The sequence below is a fragment of the Alligator sinensis genome, unplaced genomic scaffold (genome assembly GCF_000455745.1).
Source record: "Alligator sinensis unplaced genomic scaffold, ASM45574v1 scaffold159_2, whole genome shotgun sequence".
Taxonomy (NCBI): domain Eukaryota; kingdom Metazoa; phylum Chordata; order Crocodylia; family Alligatoridae; genus Alligator; species Alligator sinensis.
The window spans coordinates 3,019,243-3,045,353 of record NW_005841992.1 but is presented as its reverse complement, the minus strand read 5'-3'; the positions used below and the strand labels follow the sequence as shown (position 1 = coordinate 3,045,353).

At 43.2% G+C, this 26,111-nt stretch overlaps 1 protein-coding gene across 2 annotated transcripts in view; it reads left to right on the top strand.

The window, feature by feature from the left end:
- The window catches only part of MAST4 (microtubule associated serine/threonine kinase family member 4), a 153,668-nt gene that overhangs the window by 58,525 nt on the left and 69,032 nt on the right, over window positions 1-26,111 (top strand). For both annotated transcript variants that reach the window (XM_014518884.2, XM_025201389.1), the window contains 3 exons: window positions 14,361-14,430; window positions 20,022-20,100; window positions 24,904-25,061. In XM_014518884.2, coding sequence (XP_014374370.1) covers window positions 14,361-14,430; window positions 20,022-20,100; window positions 24,904-25,061 — 307 coding nt within the window. The remainder of the gene's footprint in view (window positions 1-14,360; window positions 14,431-20,021; window positions 20,101-24,903; window positions 25,062-26,111) is intronic.

The window sequence follows — 26,111 nt, the reverse complement described above, 5'->3', positions numbered from 1 at the left end:
CTGACCTGAGTTTTCAGGATTAAGTATTTCAGCATTAAGGATTTTAGGATTTGTGGCCTTATTTCCTTTATATAGTTCAACATTTTGGTAATTTGAAGTCATAAATATTTGAAATTCTCTTTTCTAAAGTTTCTGATCAAGACCTAGTTTTTGTGGCAGTTCCTTTGGTGAGAATATTGACATGAATTATACTGTACTTGGCTACTACTCAGTGCTTACCTACGCTTAAGCACAGCTAAGTCAAGAGTAAAGGAAAAGGGACCTCAGTTTGGGGACAGTCCAGAAAAGAAACTATTCAGACAATCTGGAGAATGAAAAGTCACTACTTTAAGAGAGGGGATTAAAACCAAGGTTTGTTCATTTTAGCAGAAGCAGCTAACAGGTAATGTTATTTGCTTTCTGTAACCATCTCGAAGCAGGAAAAAAGTGGACATAAATAAGGTAACTTGGCACAAGGACAGTAAATATAAACTGGGTATGAATACATGTAAACTGGACATCAGAAGATTTATGACTGTCAAAAGAAGGAGGTTCTAGGATTACCTTCTAGTAGAAAGAGTACAGATAAACTAGCTGCCTTATTAAAGGTAGGGGTCAGGTTTTTGGAAGGAATGATATGACTTAAGGTATGTACAAACAGGATCTGATCTATGATCACATGACTTACTTTAATCTATTTAATCGTAGTTTGTATTTTAAGCTCCCCAAATATATGTATAGATTGTTACTTAGATCAGTCTAATAGGGCTATGCAAAGCTTCGGCAGCTGATTCAGTTTGGAGAAGATTCAGCCCAATTGGCGACTGAATCTCCGAATTGAATTGGGAGACCTATTAAAAAGTCTGAATTGATTCGGAAGCCTCTGAAGGGGAGGGACAGGTCTCCCAGTGATTCGGAAGCCTCCGAATCAATTCAGAAAAGATTCAGAAAGCAGACATGCGGGAAACAGAAACTGGGAGGTGGAGGGGAAAGACTGCTCTGATATTGACATCTGTAGCTGGCCAGTGACAGTGATCTTTCCCTGAGTTCCCTTCCAATTACAATGCTCTCAGGGAGGGACGTAGAAATGACATGTAAGGCTGTGTCTGGACTGATCTGCATCTTTTGTGAGCTGTCTCTCTCTTGGACCAGCAACATCTGAAAGGCTCTGACTTGCTGTTTAGTCTCATGGTAGCTAGCCTCTCTCTCCTGTTTAGCCCGACAGTGAGTCATCACCATGTACTGCAGGAAAGCACAACATATATTACAAACAGATGCACATTTTGCAGCACACCAAGCATTATGAAGCATGCTGGAAAGGCAGGTGCCAGGTCTTCTGAGAGAGGAGGGAGAGGGGGCAATGGGAGAGCTGCAAGTTTTGCCCCTCCCCCCTCCCCCCAACCTAGATGCATCCTGTTTCCTGGCAGCAATGAGTCTTCAGCTGCTGCTAGTGGGAGCAAGGAGGTGGGAGCAGTGTCTGCACCTTCACCAACTTCACTAACACCAGCAATAGCCACCAGTACCAGCATGACAGTCTCCACCCCAATTTCAGTTCCCATCTGGCCTTCCAGTGCCAGAAGAGGAGCTGGGTCTGGAAGCAGCGGAGCTGAGTGCTATAGCAAAGGAAATTTTGGGGAAGGAGGGGAAAACTGAGTTTGTTTTCCACACCCCTCAGAGTTCCTCTGGAGGAAGGTCGCTTCTGGATGGCACTTCAGAGGAAGTTGTGGAGGCAGACAGCTTAGCTCCTCCTCCTGTTGTGTCTCTGCTTGGTGAGGAGGGGGATAACAAAGGCTCCCCACCCTCAACCCAGAAGCAGGTGGGTAGTGCAGTGTGGGATCTTTTTGAGGTGGCAGATGATCCTAGGTATGCTACCTGCCAGCACTGCCAAAAGCATATTAGCTGGGGCAAGAATAAGAAACACTTCAACACCACAGTGATGCTGCTGCATCTCAGGAGGCAGCACCCCCTTGCCCTTGCTTCTCCTTAGCTTGGCACCAGTGGGAGCGTGCCCCAAAAGAAGTCCCCCTCTCGCTTCAAAGCTTCCATCCTCAAGAAGCAGAGGCAGGCCACCCTGGACCAGTGGGGGAAAGGTGGAGACAAAGTGGGACGTATTCCCAAGTTGAGCAAGGTCACCCAGAGCACTGGGGAGATGCTTGCTCTGGATGGCCAGCCCTTCTCCTTAGTTGAGTAGCCAGGGTTCAGGCAGCTCGTGGCCTCATCCTATGAAGTGCCCCCATGCACCACCTTTAGCAGGATGGTGGTGCCCTCCCTGTATGAGGCATGCAGGGAGTACTTGAGGGAGGAGCTGCAAAAAGCAGGGCCACAGGTAGCTTTGCTCTTCACTTGAGACATCTGGAGCAGCTGGGGTGGAGATCATGCCTACCTCTCCCTCACAGGGCCCTGGTGCAATCAGTCAGGGCATCGGTGGGTCTCCTTCAAGCAGAGGTGATGGATGAGTCCCACACGGCGATGGAGATAATGGGGGCCATGAACTGCCTGGTGCAGAGGTTGCTTGTTGGGCAGGGTGAGCTCACCCACAGGTTCTTGGTCATCGACAACAGGGCCAGTATGGTCAAGGCAGTGTGTGATGCCAACTTTGTTGGCATCTGCTGTGTGGCACAAGTTCCACCTCATAGTCAGGTATGCCTATAGGGGGACAGGGCTCCCAGTGATGGCACCATCACTACCGATATCAGCCAGCTCATTTCGAAATTCAGGAAGGTGGTGGGCTACTTCCACCAGAGCTTCAAGGTGGGCAAAATGCTGAGGGACAAACAGGCAAAGCTAAGCATCCCGCAGCACAAAATCATGCAGGATGTGGAGACCTGGTGGAACTGCACATACCTAATGCTCAAAAGTCTGCTCCCAGTGATGGCACCATCACTACCGATATCAGCCAGCTCATTTCGAAATTCAGGAAGGTGGTGGGCTACTTCCACCAGAGCTTCAAGGTGGGCAAAATGCTGAGGGACAAACAGGCAAAGCTAAGCATCCCGCAGCACAAAATCATGCAGGATGTGGAGACCTGGTGGAACTGCACATACCTAATGCTCAAAAGTCTGGCCAAGCAACAGAAGGCCATCCATGAGATGGCCTTGGTTGGGGAGATTGGGATCAGCAGCCCCCTTAACAAAACAGAGTGGGATACCATCTCCTAGATCTTGGTGGTCATCAAGCCATTCCTCGAGGCCACTGAGAGCCTCAGTGCTGGCGATGGCCTCCTTAGCCAGGTGATCCCCATAGTGAAGAAGCTTGAGTATCAAATGGAGAAGTTCCAGGGCATCAATGTTCCTGGCTGGGGCAAGCCACTTTCCCCAGAGGGGCAGGCATTGGTGAAGTGCCTGAAGAAGGGCATCAAGAAATGGCTGGATCTGTTGCAGTCTAGTATGGTCCCACTGCTGGGGTTCCCCAGGTTCCACATGAAGATGGAGTGAGTGCCACCCTCCTCACTCTACATCTGTTTCCTTCTTTTAGATGCTTTCTGAACCATTTAATGGCCCACTCTCAGAGGTGGCAGTTTAGTTTATCACCAGCCAGCAGGGGAAGAACATGTCCCTGCTGAGCTCCTGTGCCAAGACAAACTGGGAGGTATGGGCTATGGAGAAAGAGGAGGCCCCAGGTCCGGGCCATGACCGAAAACTGCACCCTGCCAGGGGAGGGAGGCCTGGTGGGACTTCTGGTGGCATGGCAGTCCCAGGAAATCCCAGGACCACTACCCTCCTTGGTGAAAGGTGGGTAGGGGTTGCCTGATAACCTCCAGTCACCACATGCATGCAGTTCTGGCTAGGGAAAGCCCAGACCTGTAAGATCTTTGAGAGGCTTGAGGCTTACTGGTTGCAGTGGAGTTGTGAGGGTGAGAACAGACAGGTGGCTCAGATCTGACTGAGGTACCCTTGACTGGTCTGTGCTGGGGCCAGGACCCAAAGATGGGGGGGTTGAAGGGCCAGGGGCCCACCATGAGGAATACCCAGAGCAAGAGGCTCAAGATACCTATTGGCCTGAAAGCGGGCCAGGGCCTAAGGGGGGGAGCCAAAGGTCCCAGAGAGGGGACCACAGCTGGAAGGGGTGAAGGATATAATCTGCAAGGCATGGGCTGCAATGTAGGGAAGGCATGGAGCTGTGGAATGGATGTCACCCCTAGACATCAGAGGCCTAAATGGCCAGTCTCCCACCTGGGTAGCATCTGAGTCAGTTTTCCATCAAGGCGTGGCAGGTGAAAGAGGGGCGGGCGGTTTGGCAGAAACAGGGGGGTGGGCCAAGAACTAACCAACACCGGGAAGGTCACCTGTTACAGGCTACCATCCCAGCTGCAGTCGTCCCACTCTGCTTTAACACACACAAGGCAGACCAGGGTTCTTTGGGTCAATCTGATATCTTTTATTATTATTATTATTATTATACTGAAAAGCTGGAGAAATATATCTTAGCAAGCTTTCGGATTCAAAAACCCTTCATCAGTCTGAGGAAACACCTGCAGTTGGTGTGTGTACTCTTCCTGGATGGAATGAATTATAAAGAAGACAGACGCTGGGCTGCAGGCAAGAAAGGTGTTTTGTAAGTTCCCTTTAAAGATCAGGACTGAGAGATTGGAGAGAGAGTGGTTTTCTTGTGAGAAATGTGCCCCTACTAGTAATTGGGTGTTCTTGTTTCATAGTTTCATAGTTGGTAGAGTCGGAAGGGACCTGAGCAGATCATCAAGTCCAACCCCCTGCAGGAAAGAGTACTGGGGCCAAATGACCCCGGCAAGCTGTTCATCCAGCCTCCTCTTAAAGCCCCCCACGGTAGGAGCCAGCACCACTTCTCTTGGAAGCTGGTTCCAGATCCTAGCCGTCCTGACCGTGAAGTAGCGCCTCCTGATGTCTAGTCTGAATCTACCCTTTGCCAGCTTGTGGCCATTATATCTAGTCACTCCTGGTAGTGCTCGAGGGAACAGGGATTCCTTCAATGCCTGCTGGTCCCCTCTGACTAGTTTGTAAACAGCCACTAGATCCCCCCTCAGCCTTCTCTTGTGGAGGCTGAACAGGTTTGGGTCCCTTAGTCTCTCCTCGTAGGGCCTGCCCTGCTGCCCCCTGATCATGCGAGTGGTCCTCTTCTGGACCCTCTCCATGTTGTCCACATCTCTCCTGAAGTGCGGCGCCCAGAACTGGACACAGTACTCCAACTGCAGCCTGAACAGTGCTGCATAGAGGGGGAGGATCACCTCCTTGGACCTGCTTGAGATGCATCTGTGGATACATGAGGAGGTGTGGTTGACCTTCCTGACCGCGTCCCCACACTGTCAGCTCATGTTCATTTTGGCATCAATAATGATTCCAAGATCCTTTTCTGCCTCTGCACTGACAAGAAGGGAGTTCCCCAGCCAGTAGGTATGCTGCTGGTTCTTCCTTCCCAGGTGCAGCACCTTGCACTTGTCAGTGTTGAAACCCACCCTGTTCTCATCTGCCCGCCCCTGTAACCTGTCTAGGTCCAATTGCAGCCTATTCCTCCCTTCTAGCGTGCCCTTATCCCCCCACATCTTAGTGTCGTCAGCAAATTTGAATAGGGTGCTTTTCACCCCCTTGTCCAAGTCACCGATGAAGATGTTGAACAGCATGGGTCCAAGGACCGAGCCGTGGGGGACCCCACTGCCCACATCTCTCCAGGTCAAAAATGACCCATCCACCACCACTCTCTGGGTGCTGCCCTCCAGCCAGTTAGCAACCCATTTGACTGTGTAGGTGTCGACGCCACAGTCTCCTAGTTTTTTAATGAGAATGGGGTGAGAGACAGTGTCGAAGGCCTTCCTGAAGTCCAGAAAGACTACGTCCACTGCTACCCCTGCGTCTAAGGAAATAGTCTTTAATAGATTTCCAGTGTGCATTCATTCTGGTGCTCGGTTGTTGTTTGGTCTCTCCTACGTACTTTCCATCAGGGCACTTGATGCATTGTATGAGATATATAATGTTTCTGGAGTTGCAACTGTAAGATCCAGGAATTGTGATGGTTCTCTTGTGGGGTGTAGTAACTGTGGGGGCACTGGAGATATGTTGGCAGGTTTTGCATTTCTTGTCATGGCATGGTCTGGATCCATCCGGTGCGTTTTGGGCCGTAGGAATTTTGCTTCTTGTGATGAGGTTAGCGAGGTTCAGTGCTTGTTTGAATTTACAAAATGCCTTTTGTAGACAAGCCTACAAACCTTCACTTCATAAGTCTACTGGATATAAAAAATCATGGACTCAATTATAGACATTGGATTTACGACACACAAGCCTCAATTTACATTTTCACCGACTGGCTTTTTTGCCTTCAGACCAACCTCTGGCTTCTTTACTATTCATTCCATCCAGGAAGAGCGCACACACCAACTGCAGATGCTTCCTCAGCCTGATGAAGGGTTTTTGAAACCAAAAGCTTGCTAAGATATATTTCTCCAGCTATTCAGTTGGTCTAATAAAAGATATCAGATTGACCCAAAAAACCTTGTTTATCTATGTCTTTAGACCAACACGACTACAACCTATACCCCTTAACACACACGAGTGATACGAGTTTTGGTTTCAAGAGTTTGAGGGGCACTTTCAAAAAAACCCCTGCACCTATCTCCTTGAAACTTGGCAGGTGTCATGCCCTGCAGAAGAGCCTACCATCCCTGCTGTTTTTATCCAAATCAGCAAAAAAATGATGAATTTATAGGTATTTTAGTGATTCCCCATTATGCTCTATGGCTGAATCTCTGAATTGGCACTGAATCTCTGACTCTGATTCAGCCAAATCAAATTGGGACAGTGACTTGAATCACCAAATTGAATCACTGTCCCTTCGAATTGACTGAATCTGAATTGAATACTTGCTGCTTCGCACAGGCCTACAGTCTAACCCTAGTTGGGTCAATCTAAGGGTGACATCTACCATGTACCCTTTAGTTGCCTGTAATAACAGAGCTGTGGACTCGTTGAACCCGAGATGTCACTTCCTTTCATATATTAATAAATAAGCTGCTCAGACTTCCTTCTGATCATTCTGAAACTTCCTCCTACTCAAAGTTATCCAACTGAGCAGTCATTGGTCCTAAGAATCTCAAATACTTATTTCTTGACGGCCTGTCTTCTCTTTCCCCCTGCCCAATGTTAGGAGGAAATAAAGTGAGTTAACGAAATAAATATGCAAAGGGAAAAAAGATAGAAGGCCTTAAATGTGTAGACTTCTTATATCTGGCTTATTCAGATATTTGTTTTCTTTGGGTCCTGTTTAGAATACTTGTATTAATGGACCCTGTGCACGAAACTAATAATTTTTAAAAATGTAAACAATGGATATGAACTTCAGGGAAAAGAAGAGGAGCTTTCATCTTCTTGTCTTTGAAGAAAGAGATCTCAGTGAGTGATTGGTTATCTGTTGGCTGATATTCTCCAGATAATGAACAGTTTGTGTATTTTTCACTGTAGTGCTTCTGTATACTATGCTGAAAGGGCACTCAGTACCAAAAGCTTTGAAAAAGAGTGATTGACAAGGTGTTAGGATGGATGCCATATGTGCAATTTGTGGTAGAAGCTGTGAGCAGTTCAGTTCGTAAGATGGTTAAGTAGGTGTTCCAGTTGCTGTCAAATTGCATGTAATAGTTACCATGCAATTTGGGTACATTTTCACAAAATAGTGAAGCATTGACTTTGTCTTTCTAGATGTAATGGATTCTTGAGAGTGTTTTACTCTACTCTTTCATTGGCCTTACTATGGGTGATTCTGAGTAAAGATTGGTGTGTGTCAGAATGAGAAAGTTGATTCTCATGGGCCTTTTAACTTCTATGCTGCTGGTTAGGTAAGATCAAATAGAGAAGTTTCTATATAGTTTTTGGCATAAGTTATCTTTTCCCAGCATAATGCAGATACCATGAAGCTCGTGCTAACTGCTGGTGGGATAGTCCTGCAATTTCGTGTCATTAATAGTCAATGTTAGTGTCAGGTACTCCCATAATTTTAGACATTATCATAAAAATATGATTTGGCACTTCTAAAAAGAAGAAGAGATGACCATATGAATTTGTTAATTCATGCTGAATAGGGAACCCAGTTCAATTTTGAGAATTTTTGAGCAAATAACTGTATTAAAATAAGAATATTGCACCATAAAATAGATTTCTGCCATATTTTGTATATTTGGATGCTAGAAACAGGCCATTTAAGATAGCTTGGTTTTTCAGAAGTTCTTCCTATTTACTGTTTTGTGCCCCTGGAACAATAAAGTCCAATTATGCAATAATACAAACTATTACCGTTGTGTATACAATGATTCTTTCCTGCAAATGTAAGAGATTTTTACTTTCTTGATTTAGTTTATGAGGATCCTGCCATTATGTAAGATTTCAAAGAGGCTTGTAATGACTTAGGGCAGGAGTGGCCAGTGTGCGGGACACGTGACTATCTGTGTGGCAAGTGTCAGGTCAAAGAAGGGAGGCAGCACAGCAGCAAAAAGCAGAGCAACAGAACAGGACACAAAAAGCAGAGCAACAGAATGGGCAGGGAGCTGAGGGCAGCATGCAGAATGCAGCACAGCAGATTGGGCAGAAGAGGAGGTTTGAAGGGCTGAAGTGGGGCTAATTTGTGGCACACCTGCCATAATGATTGGCCCTTGCTTAGGGAATAATTTACCAGGGGTAAGAGAGAAGTTTAAATGATAAATCACACCCCCAATTCAGTGTTTCTAGTACATCTATATTATTTAAATCCATAATCTAAATCAAAATATACAGCCTCCCCTGTTTTCCAAGAAGAATGTTGTTGATAAATATGCAAAATATGGAAATACTTTCTGTTTCTGATGTGCCCAATCTCTCTGTTTTTTTGTATGTTTAAGTGCATCTTTGTTTTTCTTTCTGTTTTACTACTGCTACTTCCAAATCTTGTGCAGTGAATGGCATGAACTGTACATTTGCTGATTTCCTGACTGGAAGATACACATGCCTGTGCACATCAGTAAATTCTAAACCTCATTCCAATTTAGAAAAATAAAAATAAAATAAACCTCCTTCATAGCTGTGGAGTTCTGTCCCTGGTCTCCATATCTTTGCAGTCCCACATCTATCCAATTTTAATCTCATGGTACAAACAAGTCCTACTGAGCATGCAGAGACATTTTAGTGATAGCTAAATTTAAGTGCAAGGAACCTCTGAAACAAGCCAGCTGCCAACTGTAACAAAGCCATTCAGAAAAAGGTTTAATATTTCCCTTTTCCGGATAGGCCTCAGTTAAGAAACAAATATTTAAGAGCTTGCAAACCCTTTCCTTTCTCAAACTGGAGACGGTCATCTGTTGGTGTGAAGTGTAATTAATCCATTTTTTGAAATAGGTTGAACCCTTTACCCCTGAGCAGATCTTGATGGAAAGCACCTGCAGAACTATCTGTAAATGACTTTGCAGCCAGCTGCGTGTTCTGCTGACTAGCACATTTGGTAACATTATAAAAGTTGGATAAGCAACCAGCTGTGGTTTCTAGGATCTTGTTTGCTCTGACTGGATTTCATTACGAAATGGACTAGAAGTTGATACCGAAGAACTTTAGACCTATTGTTATGTTGCATTGCCGTAGTCTTACAATGCTATGATTCATTTAAGGGGGTCATCAAATAATGACAACAAAGCTTCAAACTGAGACAAACATTGTGGTCCACCAGGAATTTAGAATAGCAATCATCATTAATCTCTGATTCCCTCAGTGCTAATGGAAAGTCAGTGCATCAGTAACTATGTTGTAAGTAGACAGCTATTAAAAATGCATTAATAATCTATAGTGAGTCCAACATATGCCTTTTCAGAAGATTTGCAATTCTTTCCTTGGTGGCAAAGAGGCAGGACTTCTTGAAGCTAATTACAAAACAATCAAATGATTTAATTAATCTGGATATAACATTCTTAACAATACCTGTCTGTAGACTGAGGCACCCTGTGCATTGTCATTAAGTGAAATATTGTTTTTCTATGTTGATTACATAGTGCGTGTGTTAGTTTCTCCCTGAGGATGATAGAGTTAATTACCTGCCTAATGTCTGACCACACCAGTTAGGTTTACTTTATCAAGTTAGAAATACTAGCAATAATCTCAGCAGTATATAAAATATTTTAGAACTAAAACATACAACAGCCAGCAAATCCCTGGGAGCAGCAGGATTTGACTAATAAGCAAGCCCTGCACATATGGGCAGAGATTTAACTGGCACTGGTTTTCATTTGAAAATCTCTCAGGTATTGACTTGCAGATGGGTGGATGAAAGCTGTGAGGGATGAAGGTCACGTATAGGACTCTGGTTCTTATCTTTTTAACTTTTCTGGAGTATCACGCCTTAAAACAGTAGTTGAAGTAGCTGTTCCAGACACAGTGGAATTAATTTGTTCATTAATGTCCCATAGTTCCTGCACATTAAATTTACTACTTTTATAATCAAGTACTAAATTAATGCACAGTAACTGGCATTACTGCGCAGTAGTGTCAGTGCATGCCTTTTTAGTGACACTACTGTGCGTAGCCTAATAATACTGCAGAGTAGCGTACTAGCACTGTTTGTGCTGTGATGTGCTGCTGCACAGTATTATTAGGTAACTACACAGTTAGCATCTTGTGTAAATGTGCCCAGTGAGGTTTTTTGTTTGGGTTTTTTTCCCCCTATTTTTAGTCTTTACTTCTTGAGATGTTTTGTTACTCCAGGGCCAGCTACAGACATTGCACTTTTACTAGTATAACTGATTGGAAACTGGTCTATATGCATGACAGGATAGACGTTTAGCACGCAAAACCTGTCTATACCAGTAACAGAACAGAAGTTCTGTGCACATAGACTGATTTAAAAATGGTGAGACCTGGCCTAAGATTTGATCCCCAACCACAGGGCAAATGTGTGTTCTGTTTGTACTGATGTAAACTACACTGCTTATGGAAACCCAGGTCACTTAGATTGGTTTCACCGCCTGCATTTTGAATGTCTGTACCTAGCCCAGATATCTAGATAAACCCACATGATTTACCTGCTATTTGGGTATTATTTGTAATGTGTTACTGGCTAAGAAATCTAAAGGGTTACTGGCTAAGGAATCTAAAGGGTTATTTTCCTATGAACAAAGTTCACTAATTACTTGCTCATAATGAGGTCTGACCCTTTTAACTGAGAAAGAATTAACACTTTCTTATCTTGTCTGTAATAAAGTGATAGTTCTCCAAAGCTCTTCAGCAGTGCTTGGGAAAGTAGTTCATGGTTCTGCATCTCCTCCAATTATAAAACTTAGGACAAATAGTAATGTAGTTTTCCATATAAAAAATAAGCATATGCTCTGAATAAATGCCTGGGGAAATTACATGTGCTGTTGTAATTTTAATAAATCTAAATATTTGGCTTTTAAATAATTAACCATAGAGAAATAGCCTCAGTTAGAAATAACAAAACTGATATGCTGATATATTGATCATCTTGTCAAATCTTGTCCAAAATATTTCTTCTTTAAATGATCTATTTCTCTTTGTTTCTCCCCAAGATGCCAAGCCACCTTCTTTGTCTTCTTATCCATCCAAATTCACTGCATTTCGAGGTGGAGCTCCTCCTTTTTAGTGTGGCATTGTTAATTTAAGGCCATGTTTTTTGTGCTCTGTTTTTCTAAACTTACCTTTATTTAATAAGATCTCATAGTAACAAGAGGAATCCAGTTAGGAGCTGTTAAATTAAATGAACTGTTGCTCCCAGTAATTTGGTGTTTGCAGTTCACACAGGACAAGAATAAATTGTGGTAACGCCCCTGAACAAAGATCAAAATCTCTGCCACATTGTGCTTTTATTAGAATCTCCCCCCGCCCGCCTGCCTATATTCCAGGGAACAAAAGTCTCTGCCACCTAGAAATTACTACATATGAAAAGCAATAAAAAAGCTGTGGTGTTGGGAGATGGGGCAAAAATAGGGGTTGGGGGAAAAGGACTTAATTCTGCTCTGGTAGATAAATGGGCAATAAGAGGCAAAAATACTGGCAAGCTAAAGAAGAATCTTTGTTTCTTGGGATCCTAGAAGGAACAGATGCAGCGTAGTTGAAAATCACATTTTTCCTCCACCACTCCATTTAAAATCCTGTTTAAATTCGCTGATGACACCAAAATTTGGGGGGAGGTGAGCACGCTAGCAGGGAGAGAGAGATTGCAGAAGGATCTGGATAGGTTACAGGGGTGGGCAGACAGGAACAGGATGCGTTTCAATACGGACAAGTGCAGGGTGCTGCACTTGGGTAGTAGGAACCAGCAGCACACTTATAAGATGGGGAGCTCCCTACTTGAGAGCACGGAGGCGGAAAGGGATCTTGGTGTCATTATTGACTCCAAGATGAACATGGGCCGACAATGCGAGGTCATGGTTGGCAGGGCTAACCGGACCTTGTCGTGCATCCACAGGTGCATCTCGAGTAGAGCCAGGGAGGTGATCCTCCCCCTCTATGCGACGCTGGTCAGGCCGCAGCTGGAGTATTGTGTCCAGCTCTGTGCGCCCCATTTCAGGAGGGCTGTGGACAACATGGAGAGGGTCCAGAGGAGGGCCACCCGCATGATCCGGGGACAACAGTGCAGACCCTACAGTGAGAGACTGCGGGACTGGAACCTATTCAGCCTCCACAAGAGAAGGCTGAGGGGGGACCTGGTGACCGTCTATAAACTCACTAGGGGGAACCAGAAGGGTTTGGGGGAGACGCTGTTTCCCCTAGCCCCTGCTGGCATAACAAGGAATAATGGGCACAAGTTGATGGAGAGGAGGTACAGATTGGACATCCGAAAAAACTACTTCACAGTCAGGGCGGCTAGGAGCTGGAACCAACTTCCAAGGGAGGTGGTGCTGGCCCCTACCCTGGGGATCTTTAAGAAGAGGCTGGATACTTACCTGGCTGGACTCATTTGAGTCCCGTTTTTGTTTTTAGGGTGAGTGGTTTTGTTTGTGTTTTTGGGTTGTTCTCCTGCCCTGGCGGGGGGTCGGGCTAGAAGATCTATTAGGTCCCTTCCGACCCTGAAACTATGAAACTATGAAACTATGAAAAAAAAAAAAAAAAAAGGTGTCTCAGCATTTACCATCTAAATGGCTTGATGAGTATACTGTCTGTCATAAAATTAATAGGATCTGTTGAGGACATCACTATAGAATATGCAATGTTAAGTTAATTGAAAAAGTTGACTAGAAATCCAACAAACTTGAAGTCTTTAAATCACTCTCTCTGGATTAATTGCTCTTCTTTTTACTTATAGATACTAATTTGTCCCTTAAGAATTGACTGCTAATTTTAAATAGACAAATAGATATTTAGAGCTTTGGTGCAGAAGTATAGTTACAATCTTCATTTATTGTCCAATTATACAGGATTCTTATTTTAATTTTTTTGATGTATAGTTACCAGAATCTATTCTCTATCTCAAAAAAGGCTGTTGATATCTAACAGGGCAATGGTACTTACTTTTTTTCCTCCTTCAAGTGTCACCTTTATATTTTCCCTATAGACTATCCATGTTCTCCAATTACACATGCTGAGTAGCCAAGGCAGGCTAGAGTACCACTGAACTTTACCTCACCAGCTGTCTACCAAGCTTTCTCACAGATCAGCAGCAGGTTGAGTGGTCTAATATGAGAAAATAGGCCCCCAAAGGAGGTGTCCTGTTCAGTGTGCAGTCACTTCTTTGTATCACTTAAGAACATCATTTCTTCATGCCTTGGTCTAGACAGACCTGGAAAAAACTTTTTATCCAGTCTGTTTTCTGTAGCTATTGACATTTAGAGAGAGAGGAATTCACAGTGCTATTAGTTTGTATAAGGCCTAAATTTTAGAGTTATTTTCTATTTTCCCCCTAATGTTTAAATATTGAGGCAGTTGTTTTAAAAGTGTCATTTTTAATCTTTAACTTGTATTTCTTTCAACTAAAGTACTATTTCTGTGAAGTTGAATTAACTGATTTGCTTTTATTAACCTGAGTAAACTGGATTTATTCTGAATTAAATTTGAGTTTCATTACTCACTTCTTTAAAAGAATTGTAATGTTAAATAGGATGTTATTTTAGGGTTTCATATTTCTCAGAAGACTTACAAACTGCTCTTTATAATAAGATGCCTTCCATGTGTCAGGTACTCAGGCTGTAGCTGTACTGGTCTAGAGGAAAAGACAATCAGGACTTATAGTAGAGATGATATCTTTTATTAGACCAACAAGATTTTTGTAGATTAAAGAATTTTTTTTGTAAAAATCTTGTTGGTCTAATAAAAGATATCATCTCTACTATGAGTCCTGATTGCCTTTATAATGAGAATGATTTATAGACTCAGAAAATATAAGTTTTAACAGTTCTGAAATGTGCATGCTTTATTTCTGAATTTTTCCCTCCCTTCCTTTTTGTTCCCTGACAGGAAGCAGTCCTCAAGATAGCCCTAGAAATTTCTCTCCCAGTGCCTCAGCCCACTTTTCTTTTGCACGAAGGTAGGAGTTTGTTTGTTATTCATGAAACAAGTTTTATGTAAGGGAATATTGCAGTGAACTAAAGCACTGACTCCTTGGTTTACACAATACATAGAAATGTTTGTTGGTAATTGAGAATTACTTGATTTTTCTTTTTAAACCTGAGCAGTCCTTAAACAATGCAATTTCACATAATTGATTGATCCAGTTCAACCCTGCCTTTATAATGATATTTTTAAAATGTTATGTGGCTTAATACTGCTAATATACATTTTCACTGATGATGCAGATCATTCTTCAGTGTGCTGTTAATATATAGAACTCCTACAAAAGATCAGGCTGGGAGTGTGTAAAAATTGGGAATGCACACTAGAAGTAGATAGTTTTGCCGAACTCCAGTCACTTTTGTCATTCTAACTCAATCTATGATATTTTCCTTTTCATGTAAAAATGTGGGCTAGAGAAGAATTAGCATGGGTCTGGGAGTGAGGCATTCTTGAGTTCTAATCCTGATTGTACTGATTGTTTGAACTTTGCCTCAGACTCACATTTGACATTGAGGGCCAGGGACAGAAGTTACACATAAAGCGGTTTAAGTGTTCCCAAACTGGTTTAAATCTGTAACACAAAAACTGCTTTCAGAATGACTGAAACTGGTTTAAGATAAACCTGGTTGGTTGTAGTATCAGACTGAACTGATTTAGGCTAAACTGGATTATGCAGCTTCTGTCCTAGATCCCCTCCCTACTCAAGTTAGATCATAGTTCCCCAGCATCCCAGAATGCATTGCAGTCCTGGGCTGTGCTGTCTGCTTCAGTGGAGCAGGGATGGCCCCTCCCCTAAGCTATTAAACAGGGCTAAAGCACTAAAGCCTCTGGTTCCTGCAAGCACCTGTCAGCTTGGGGGGGGGCGGGGAGGTGCAAGGGAATGGACCCCCAGACCGTCCTGTCTGTACAGGACAAGGAGAAGTAAAACCCCAGCAGTGGGGGCGTTTCACCCCTGCAAGAGCCAGGCAAGCTGAGTTGGCATCGGCTCAGCCCTAGCCCCCAGGCTGTAAGAGGTGGGGTCAAATTGGGGGAGAACACACTGGCAAAGCCCCAGCCCTGGCCCCCCCAGGTAGGGTCTGCTCAGTGCAAGAGGAAAGCACCCACCAGGAGCCTTTTGGTTCCCTGCAGCCCAGTGAGCCATGCTGGGATTGGTTCAGTCTGACCCAGTCACCAGCCCCTGACCTGTAAAAGGTCTGGCCTGGCACTGGTTCTCCCAGCTGGGGTCTGCTCAGCACAGGGTGTAGGAAGCCTCCACTGGGGGCTTTTCACTCTCAAGTAGCCCAGCTTGTTGGGCGTGGATCAGCTCAGCCCTGCCCCCTTCCCAGCCTCAACCTGAGATGGATGTGGTGGTGAACACACTGGCCTAGCCAGGCACTGGCTCCTCCAGCCAGGGGCTGTCCAGTGTGGGGGTAAAGGGGCCAACTGGGGGCTTTTTGCTCCCCCACAGCCTGGTTCCCCAAGCTGGCTTGGGCTCAACCCTGCCCCCTTCCCAGCCCTCCTGCCTGTGAGAGATTTTGGGGCAGGGAGGGGAGCACACTGGCTCCTCCAGTTGGAGTCTGCCCAGCACAGGGCTGTGAAAACCCCCACTGGGAGCTTTTCATAACCCCACAGCCCAGCAAGTCAGAATGGCATTAGCTCAGTCCTGCCCCTTTCTGGGGAAGGGGCTGAGGCCATGCCAGCCTGGTGAGCTGGGCGGGGGGGTGGGCTTCCCCCCACACTGGGCAGATCTTGGCTGGAGGGACCATAGATTCATAGGTTATAGAGTTGGAAGGGACCAATGGATCATCGTGTCCGACCCCCTCCCCTGGCAGGAAAGAGGACTGAGGTCAGATGACCCCAGCCAGGTGATTGTCAAGCCTCCTCTTGAAGACCTCAAAGTTAGGTGATAGCACCACCTCTCTTAGAAGCCCATTCCAGACTCTGGCCACCCTTATTGTAAAAAAATTCTTCCTTGTGCCTGGCTGGTGCATTCCCCCACCACCATTTCTTACAGGGAGGGGTCAGGGAAGGAGTGGGGCTGAGCTGTGGAGGAGCAAACAACTCTTGGTGGGGTCTTTTCTCCACACCAGGCAGACCTCAGCTGGCAGGGCTGGTGCTGGGCTGGGTGTGTGCATGTCATTCCTCCCACCCCTCTCCCGTCATGGGGCTGGGAAGGGGGCAGGGCTGAGCCATTGGAGCCCTTCTAGCCAGGCTGTGGGGAGAGGGTGAAAAGCCCCCTGTGGGGGCTCTTCCCATGCCAGGCAGACCCCAGTTAGAGGGCCAGGGCCAGGTGGTTGATTCCCTCTCCCCATCACCCTTTGAGGCAGGGGCTGGGGAGAGATTTTCTGCAGGCTCTCCCTTTCCTGCGGCTGACAACTTGTGCGGTTCGGGGGGCAACAGCCAATCAGGCCTGAGATGCCACTGGGCTGTGTTTATCAGCCTTGGGGCAGCTGGCCATGAGGGGGGTGTGTGTGTGCACCCCCAGGCTCCTGACCTGGGCCAGTGCAGGCTTCTGCCTGTCTTGGCCTCTGAAACACTGAACATCAGTTCAGTTTATCGGTTCAAGCTGCACAGTTTAGAAAAACCTGCAAGATTGAATCTGTTCCACCTTGCACTTTTTGAACCTCTGGACTTAGCTGAGAACTTCCCCCATTGTGTGATTAGGGCAATTACCTCTCTTGCAGGTTGTGCAAGGATTAATTAATTAATGTCAATAGTATTTTTCAAAGTTTTTACAGTGAATTTGAAGCAATATATGAAGTAAATTATTAATAAATGAACCATAAGCACAGTCAAAGGTTTGTCACAGGAGACTGCCTATTTATGCTGGTTCCATATTATTTAAACCTGTTCTACCTGCCTCAGATAATTTCATTAACTCTAAACCTGGGAGAGTAGAAAGGGTTTATCTGTTGACTCAAGCGTCTCTACGCAATAAATGAAATCAGATAGTTGAATCTTAAATGATGCGGTTAACATGGCAGTTACGCACATAGCTATCCCAGTCATCTGTGAGAGAACATTTTTGGTGCAATGTTAATTGTTTTATTTCAAGAGTTGGTAAATTAGATATGAAAGCTGTCAGACAGGGATACATCTTATGCCAACCACAAGAAAAAAGGATTTGGCTCTGTTAAATTGTTCAGTTTGGGAAGAAAAGCTTCCCTTGTACCCACTTTTTTCCCTTCCTTTCTTCCCTGAATCAAACTCTAAACCCTGGAACATACAGTAATATATTTTCTACATGTGTGTTTGGGCACATTGAAACAGGAAAGTACATGGCATCTAATCTAATTTCTGTCTAATTTATTTCTTAACCTATTAAATAATTATTTTGAAATATAACAAGTATCATGATAATGATAAGTGACTTTTTGGGGTATGTTTTTTTATTAATACATTTTTATCATACTGAATAATTTCCTAAATAGCTCATGTTGAAAAAACAGATAAAAGACTGAACAGTAGTTTAGAATAGAGTTAGTGGAAGTGGTTGTGCCATAAAATTTTGCCAGAATTAATACTAATTCCTCTCTAGAATCCATATAAAAATTTGCAACTTTGAAAAAGTTTGTGAGCCTAAAATTGCAAGGGGAGCGGAGTTAATTGTGACATTGTTTAATTAAAAAAATACCTTGTGTTATGGCTATCTTAAATTTCAAAACAAAAATGTGATTGTGAACTGGAAAACCAAAATGTTTCGTTTTGAAAACATCATAATAGGATATTCCAGTAATTTTTAAGTTTTTGTTTTCAAGTTAGGAAATATTGTTGAAAGCCAATTTGTAAAAAAAAAAAAATTAATAATCAGATGATAGCTCCTCCTTAGTAAAGTTTACAATGGTAATTTTTAAATGGTGTAAAAACCTCTGAAACAATTTCAGATACCCTTTTTAGTGTGTATTTACACAGAACTGTATGAAAAGTGTACACGCATGTACAGTGAGAAAAATTTTAGAACATTCCTACCCAAAGAAAAGAATCTTTCTCGAAAAGCCATGTAATTTGATGAGCAGGATATTAGATTTTTATACTTAATTTGCTTGATAACAAAGTAATTATGAAAGAAAGCTGACTTAATATGACTGGATCTGTATAATATTTGCATGTAATTTTTTCTGAGATAAGTTGCTCCATGTCTCTCACCTCTATGTAAACAATATACCATAGTAGGAATTGTGATAAAGATGTGTCTGTGTGTGTATGAGTAAAGAAACATGGTTTACCCAAATAGCTTGATGAAACAAATAATTTTTGCTTCACAGATGCATAATATATAGGAGAAAACCTTGTTTGAATAGCTTCCAGATTTGTTTTTCTTACCATAGGAAGCTAATTTAACTTGTGTCTGAGCGGAAAAGAACATACATACCTCTTGTATTGTTTATTCATTGAAAGGAGTTCATTGTTTCTTGATTGCTTCTGTTAGTTTCTTTGTAATTTCTGTAAATCTTACCCATTTCTGGGTAGTGTTTTCTTTAACTAGGGACACTAGTTGTATACTGCAGTATTTAGCTACACAACAGACTTGTAATGGCTATATCTTGAAGTCCATACTCAAGTTTTATTCAGTCAGCATCCCATTGGCTTGAGTTGCTTTTTGAAGGTGTATTACCTGAGTGATCATAACCCAATCAAGCCTTGGAATTTATCTCAGACTTATTTTTTTGGACAGGCTATTTAAGAGGCAGAGATGCTGCATCAGAATATTTAGGTATCCAGATAGGGTATTCTACTATATGGAATTATATTTACTGCATAAACCCAGAAATGAGAGGTGGTTTTTGGACCAGCTACATAGTGAAATTTTAATGTTAAATAATATTTCCCCCAGGATACCTGATTTATATTACTAAAACAAATCCTATTATGTTATTTATGCATTTGTTATTTTGCTTGTGTTTTAACATACTTGATACAATTGTACTCCAGTCATGGGCACCGAAATGACAGGTAAATTTTACCTAAAACATAAGAGTTGTTTTGTGATTTGTCTATTTGAATGTGTAAATTCCATATTGTCTGTATGTGGGCCACCTGGAACAAAAGGGTCTAGAAATTGTAATACATGACATGTATTTCCACCTTCAGTGGTATAATTTTAGCTGAAATGTATATTTTCAGATCAATTTATAACTTTCAACAGGTCAAGCAGCTAGCTTATACTTTGTTGCAATACATTTTTCCTTGGTATTTTGCTCTAAGGAGATTGAAATACTTAACACTACAGTTGATACACCACGGTTCATGTATAGTCATGTGTTTTTATCTCCTCATCTTTTTGCATCTGCTGAACCTGACAGTTATAATGGTTTTCTGTTTCGCTTTTCTCAAAGCATATTTTTGAGGGATCAATGCTGTTGATCAGCTCATTCATTTTCTAGTTGTTTCATCTGACTGATTCTATTAAAAAATAATCCTCCCTGTATACCATTAATTGTGACCCCCTGTGAAAGTTTATTACTTGTTAAGAACCCAGTTTGTATCATCCTTTTGAAATGCAGTTCTACAGAGTAATAGTTTCCCAGAAGTTTCTGTCTAGGGATGCTTCAGTGTTTATATGGACTAACCTCAGTTTCACAACAGGACCGATGGGCGCCGCTGGTCTTTGGCTTCTCTCCCCTCTTCTGGATATGGTACAAACACACCGAGCTCAACTGTGTCTGTAAGTACTAGCTTTATTTTACATATACATTTCAATACCTTTTTTCCCAATAGGTTCCATAATGAGAAATAAAATTGAATGTGTATAATGTTTTTCATAATATGCTATGCATCAAATGAATGGCTGACAAGCAAGATACACTCCTTTTTTAGTATTAGCGTTTAATTTGTAATGCATATCCCCATTACATACCATTACTACAAGAAAGGGAAAACAATCTTAGCATTAGTGAGAAACCTGCTTTAATTGGGGAGGGTAGTGGTATATAAATCCACTTACCCAGCAAATGACTTACCCTACACATAAAGATAAATGTAGCTTACATTGCTAGTTTTGTATCTATTACACTAGCATTTTGCTGTAAAACTTAGAGATGTTAATTGTTTCATTTTTAACTAATCTTTCTCTTAGCCACTTCCCTGTCTAGTCCTGTTACCCCTGTCAGCAGGTGTGTAATGGCAGAATGACAGTGGAACTGGTTCTGTTTCACTGCTGAAGAGAGACAGTGAGAGAAAGTTTGTGTTTGTCATTCTACAAATTACAAGTTCTTTGCTACCAGGAAGAGGATATAGCAATATCTTAACATGCAACTAAGCAATGCTCCTGGTCAGCCCCTACCTGCAGGGCTGCCAAAGCAAAACTCCAACAGGCTGCTTCAGGAATAGCCAAAGAGCAGATGCACTGACATTTCATGTCCTATTTAATTAGCTTGAGGGCAGGTTTGACTCTGAGGCTATGCTTACTTAATAAACCTACTATGCCAGACAGTGGCACCCTCATACATGTTGTCCTGCTCTACGTTGTCTGTATCCTACAAAAGCAGGTTAGACTGAGGGTCACTTTGGATTGAATAGTCCTGCCTGCCACAATAACTTTAATGCAAAAACACGGCCTTAGACAGCTAACAGGTTTGTCTTTAGCTTCGTATCGTGTCCATGATGTGTCACTGTTAATGGCGTAATGTGTACAAATAATACACATTATTAATATTGGGCAGTTGACATTCAGTTGTTAATGCTCTTCTGTGGTGATTCAAGTCAGTATCTATTTCCTCATGCGTAGTAGTCCATCTTTTTTTGAGAAGGGCCCAGGTATATTTCTAGACTCTTGATAACAAATGACAGCACATGTTGATATTCAACTGTCCAGGGTTTCCAGAAGGTTCAGCTAACACATGGGGGTACTTCCCATTGTAGTTAAATGAAAACTGATGTGCTCTGCTGTGTGAAAATGCACTTTAAAATACTGATCTAGAAGCAGATAGGTTAGATAGTAGCAACCCCGTCATCGATACGAAAAAATGACTCGCACTCAAAGTGGAATGAAGATAAGCATCAGAAACCTATCAAAACCCAACCTTAATTTCCATGTTATGTGCAGTCCTGTTTTTTTCCTTGATTAACTACAGTTTTTTAAAACAATAATTTAAATTCATTTTCTTTTTTCTGCCTCCCCGCTTTCTGTAGCTGGTATTGTAAACACAGGGATGCTTGAGCTGGGTTATGCTGTTTTTCATGTTTCTTACGGAAAAAACCTAGCACTGGAATTATTGCTTTAGATATCTAAAACCATAGAATGAATCATTTGTTAAGCTGTCCCTTGGTATTCCATGGATAAATCACAGCTGATTTATGCATATGAAAATAGATGTCTGCCTTAGTGCACACATTTCATTAAACTAACACTTTCTGACTACAGGGAAGAAGTGTCTCTTTAATAAATCAATGTAAATTGTGTTGAAGAAACCAGCCAGCAATATAAAGATTGTTCCTTGTATTCTGATAAATGCGTCTGTTTGTGTAAATTTTGTCTTTGGGAAAAGAATTGTCCAAGGTTTATTACCATCTCTCTAGTTCTCAAGACTCTTCTGAGATCAAAAGATAGAAAGTAACTTGACATATACAGACACGTATGACAACCTAGATACTAGTTGATCCTAAAGTTAACTTTGAACAGCTGAATGATGTTCTTGTGTATACTGTGGTCTGATTTAGGATCAGGCTGGGTAGATTGTTCTAACATGATGTACTTTTCCAACGTAGACGATCTCTGAGAGAGTTAACCCTTCCCTGCAGCAGTCCCTCCCAGAAATGCCTGTGAAGATAATGCGCCATGAGATCTGGTGCAGATAATTGGAGTAAACTTTTTTTGAGTTTCCTTGCTAAGAATCATATGTTAAGGCTTGAGGATCTTTAGTTCATAACACTGAGTAGCCAGGGAATCCTAAAGGTTGTCTAGTTACCATGTTTGTCAATACAATCTGCCATGTGCCCATAGCAACAAGGGGCAGTGATAGTGAAGTACTGACCTCTTTCACTTGAAATCATTAGGCTTGGATAGCACAGAGGCTCTGATTGTTGGCCTCCAAAAATAGAATAGCCAGACACAGTCCTCAAAGACTCATGTGAAGATCTAATAGGTTGAGGTGGCAGTGGGAAGAGGCAACCTGAAGACTTAAAACAGTAAGGAATGATCCCAGTTCTTGTTGGCTAGGGAGAAACTTTAAAAAAGCCAGAGCCTAAATTGATTCACTCTTTGCAGGTTAGTCTAAGCTGTGCAGCTTAAACTGATTAATAACTGGACAGACATTCTCTGCTAAACCAGGAAATGCAGCCACGTGCCTGCAGTGGCTCAAGCCAGAAGCCGGGGGGTGCTAGAGCATGCTTGCCAGCCGCTGCCAAAGGGGAGGGAAAAGAGACGCTCTCCAAGGCTCTCACTCCTCCCTGCTGAAGCAGAGGGGGCATGGCCAGGCACCAACCAGGACTAGCAGAATACACGGGATGCCAAACACTAGCGGGGGGGGGAGAGGGGGCAGCTGCTGCCAGACTGAATTGGGGATGGGTAAAAAGTCCTTTCTCTAAAGCAAGCGTGTATTGAACACAGCAATTTGTAAACCATACAACAGGGAACTGCCAAAAATCTTCACCTAAGCTAAGATACAGCCCAAAAAACACAGCATACACAACTTAGTCTAACTTAAAATGTAAACAGGAAGACGAGAATTAGTTTTACTAATTCTGAGGCCAAACGTCTCCTTACAGCCAGGCATTCAGAAAGGCTTTGTTTAGGTATTCCCACCTTTTTACACATTCTGCTTTATAATGTAAATGTAGTTCTCTGCATTCTTTGGTGAAGCTGTCTGCAACTTCCCTTAACTACATCTCCAGCGTATGTGATGATTGCCAACACTTCCCACCTCTCAGTCTGGTCCTGCAAGTCTTAGGTCTGGCCTCACAGGTGGACAGCTTGCATCTGCACACAGGGGACTAGTTTGCCCCTCTGCCCTGCCTCCCCTCCAGGACCCGCTGTGGAATTAATCCCCTCCTTGCCCATCTGCAGGCAAGTCACAGAGACTGCAGCCAAACCCTCAGGGGTTCTCAGGGAGAGAGGGGCAGAGGGAGGAATTAACTTCATCCCTGCCTGGCAAGCAATGGAGATGCGTTTGGGGCTGCCAAACAGCAGCTGCGGTCCCCAGGGTTTGCAAAAGGAAAGGGAGGAGGGGAAATGGATGGAGGGAGAAATTTGCCGCAGGGGCCATGGCAAGTCAGTGTCTGGCCACACCCTGGCCCATCTCTGGCTAGAGAACAGGGGGCATGGGCCAGTCCAACTCACTGGAGCAAAGAACAGAGCTCCACACAGCCCAGAGAGCATGCTGGGATGCTGGGGGAGTCTGATTCATCTTAAACCAGCAAGGGGTCTGGGACAGATCTTGCATAAACTGGTTTGAGCCCAATCAGTTAAGCCTGATACTACATTCAACCAAATTTATCTCATACTGGTTTCGGCCATTTGAAGACTGGTTTATTTGCACTGAATGTCTGTTCTGTTACAAGTTTAAACCAGTTTCTGATCACTTAAACTGGTTTATATGTAGTGTCTGTCCCTAGCTGTTAAGAATAACAAGTCACTGCCAGGAAGGAAGTCATCTGGGTCCTGTGGAGAGCATATCTCAGCTGTGTTTTTGGAATTGCCTGCTGGGTTTTTCCATACTAACAAAACATGAAGACTTCAAATTCAGGCTCATTGAAGTACAAACATATAGTGTCCAGTGCAAACAGATAGTGAAGCTTTAGATTCAGTGATGTGTAAAACATGAAAATTTAAAACATTGTTATCTGTTCTTGCAGTTGTTTATGCTTAAATATATTTTGCTTTCAACTTAATGATAGAAAATATGACAAGTATTTGAATCTTGTCTTGCTAAGTGCATAGGATGGTTTGACTTTGTCTCACTAGTTTTTTTTATCCACTGAACTACTTATTTCTTTGACAAAAAGTTCTAGCATTTTAGTTCACATATATGTTTTGTCTGAAAATGGTGATAAGCATTTTCAGAGAATTCAGTTCATAATGAACAAACAACATAAGAAATCTTGGCCATGGCTTACTAAGGTGAGAAAAAGTATTTTAAAAAATGATGGGTAAAAGAAAAAAGGTATTCAGCAAGTTTTGTAACTGCCATATATAGAAGTGTGGGGTTTCTATTGTAGCAGTAAATCATAGACTCACTCTTATTAATATACAACAAGAAATAATAACCATTTATTAGACTCTTGATTCCTGAAATCTTCCTTACTTTAAGTTTAGGGAATTGTTTTCGAGGGGCTGAACTAGTCCTATATTTATGTACTGCACTACTGAAGCTGATTGCTATATTTTTGTCCTTAAACAACTAGGTGAATAGAGGAAAATGTAGCTATAATTTTTAAATTAAGTGGATCTATGCATGTACAGTGAAGATAGTCTTGAAAGAGATGCCTTTTGGTTGTGGTATAATCTAATATATTATTATGCTCATTGCAGTCATCTTGTTCCTCCCAAGAGAAGCTACACCAGTTACCATACCAACCAACACCTGATGAACTACATTTTTTGTCTAAACATTTCTGTGCCACTGAAAGCATTGCCAGTGATAACAGATGCAGAACCACTCCATTACGCCCTCGTTCCAGAAGCCTCAGGTGAGTTCAGCTCTCTGGCATCACTGGTTTAATCTGAATATATAGGCACTCCTGGAACACCACAATTGTGTAGATTTGGCACTTTAAACTACTTGTGATATTTTTAAAAATTCCCAAGATGTAATAAGTCAGTGTTGGCTGAATCTGAGGCTGAACCAAAATCCACCAAAGTTGTTACTTCAGGTTATGATCATTAGTTAATTCTTACATTAGTAGGGCTATATGAAGCTTTGGGTGCTGATTCAATTTGGAGGAGATTCGGCCCAATTCAGCGGCCAAATCTGAATTGAATCAGGATAAATAAATAAAAAGGTCCGGATCGATTCAAAGCTATCTGAATTGATTTGGAAAAGATTTGGAGAGCTTTGGAGATTTGGACAGTCCTGCCCACTGCCGCCGGAAGCTGGACCTGGACTCCGTGCTGGTAAGTAGGGGGCAGGTGGGAGGGGGGGCTGGAGGAGGGAAGAGGGAACCATGGAGGGGACCCCTGCCCACTTTCCCAGCCCTGTCAATGGCTGCCCTGTTTGGCCCCAGCTCCCGGTTCTTTAAAAAAATAAATAAAAACAAACAAACACCCCCCCCCCCTCACTGGCTCCTGTCAGGCAGGGGTGGGGGTGATCCCTGCTACCCCCCATGCTGTGTGAGGGGCTCTGCCATGAGCCCCCATCCCCTGCCCACTCTCCCAGCCCCCACATGGCTGCCCTGCCTGGCTCCAGCATCCTGGCTCTTTAAAAAGGAAAGGAAAAAAATCCCTGCACTTGCTGATTACTGCAGTGGCCATCAGGGTTTCTTTTTTTTAAAAAAAAGCCAGGATGCTGGGGTTGGGTGGGGCAGCCACTGATGGGGCTGGGAGAGTGGGCAGGGGATGGGGGCTCATATTAGAGCCCCCCACGCAGTGCGGGGCAGTGGGGATGCTGCCCCCCTCCCCAGCCTGGCAGCAGCCAGTGAATGCCGGGCTTTTTTTTTTTGCTTTTTTTAAAAGAACCGTGAGGCTGGGGCTGGGCAGGGCAGCCATTGACGGGGCTGGGGGGGGTGGGAGGGGGGGGGGGC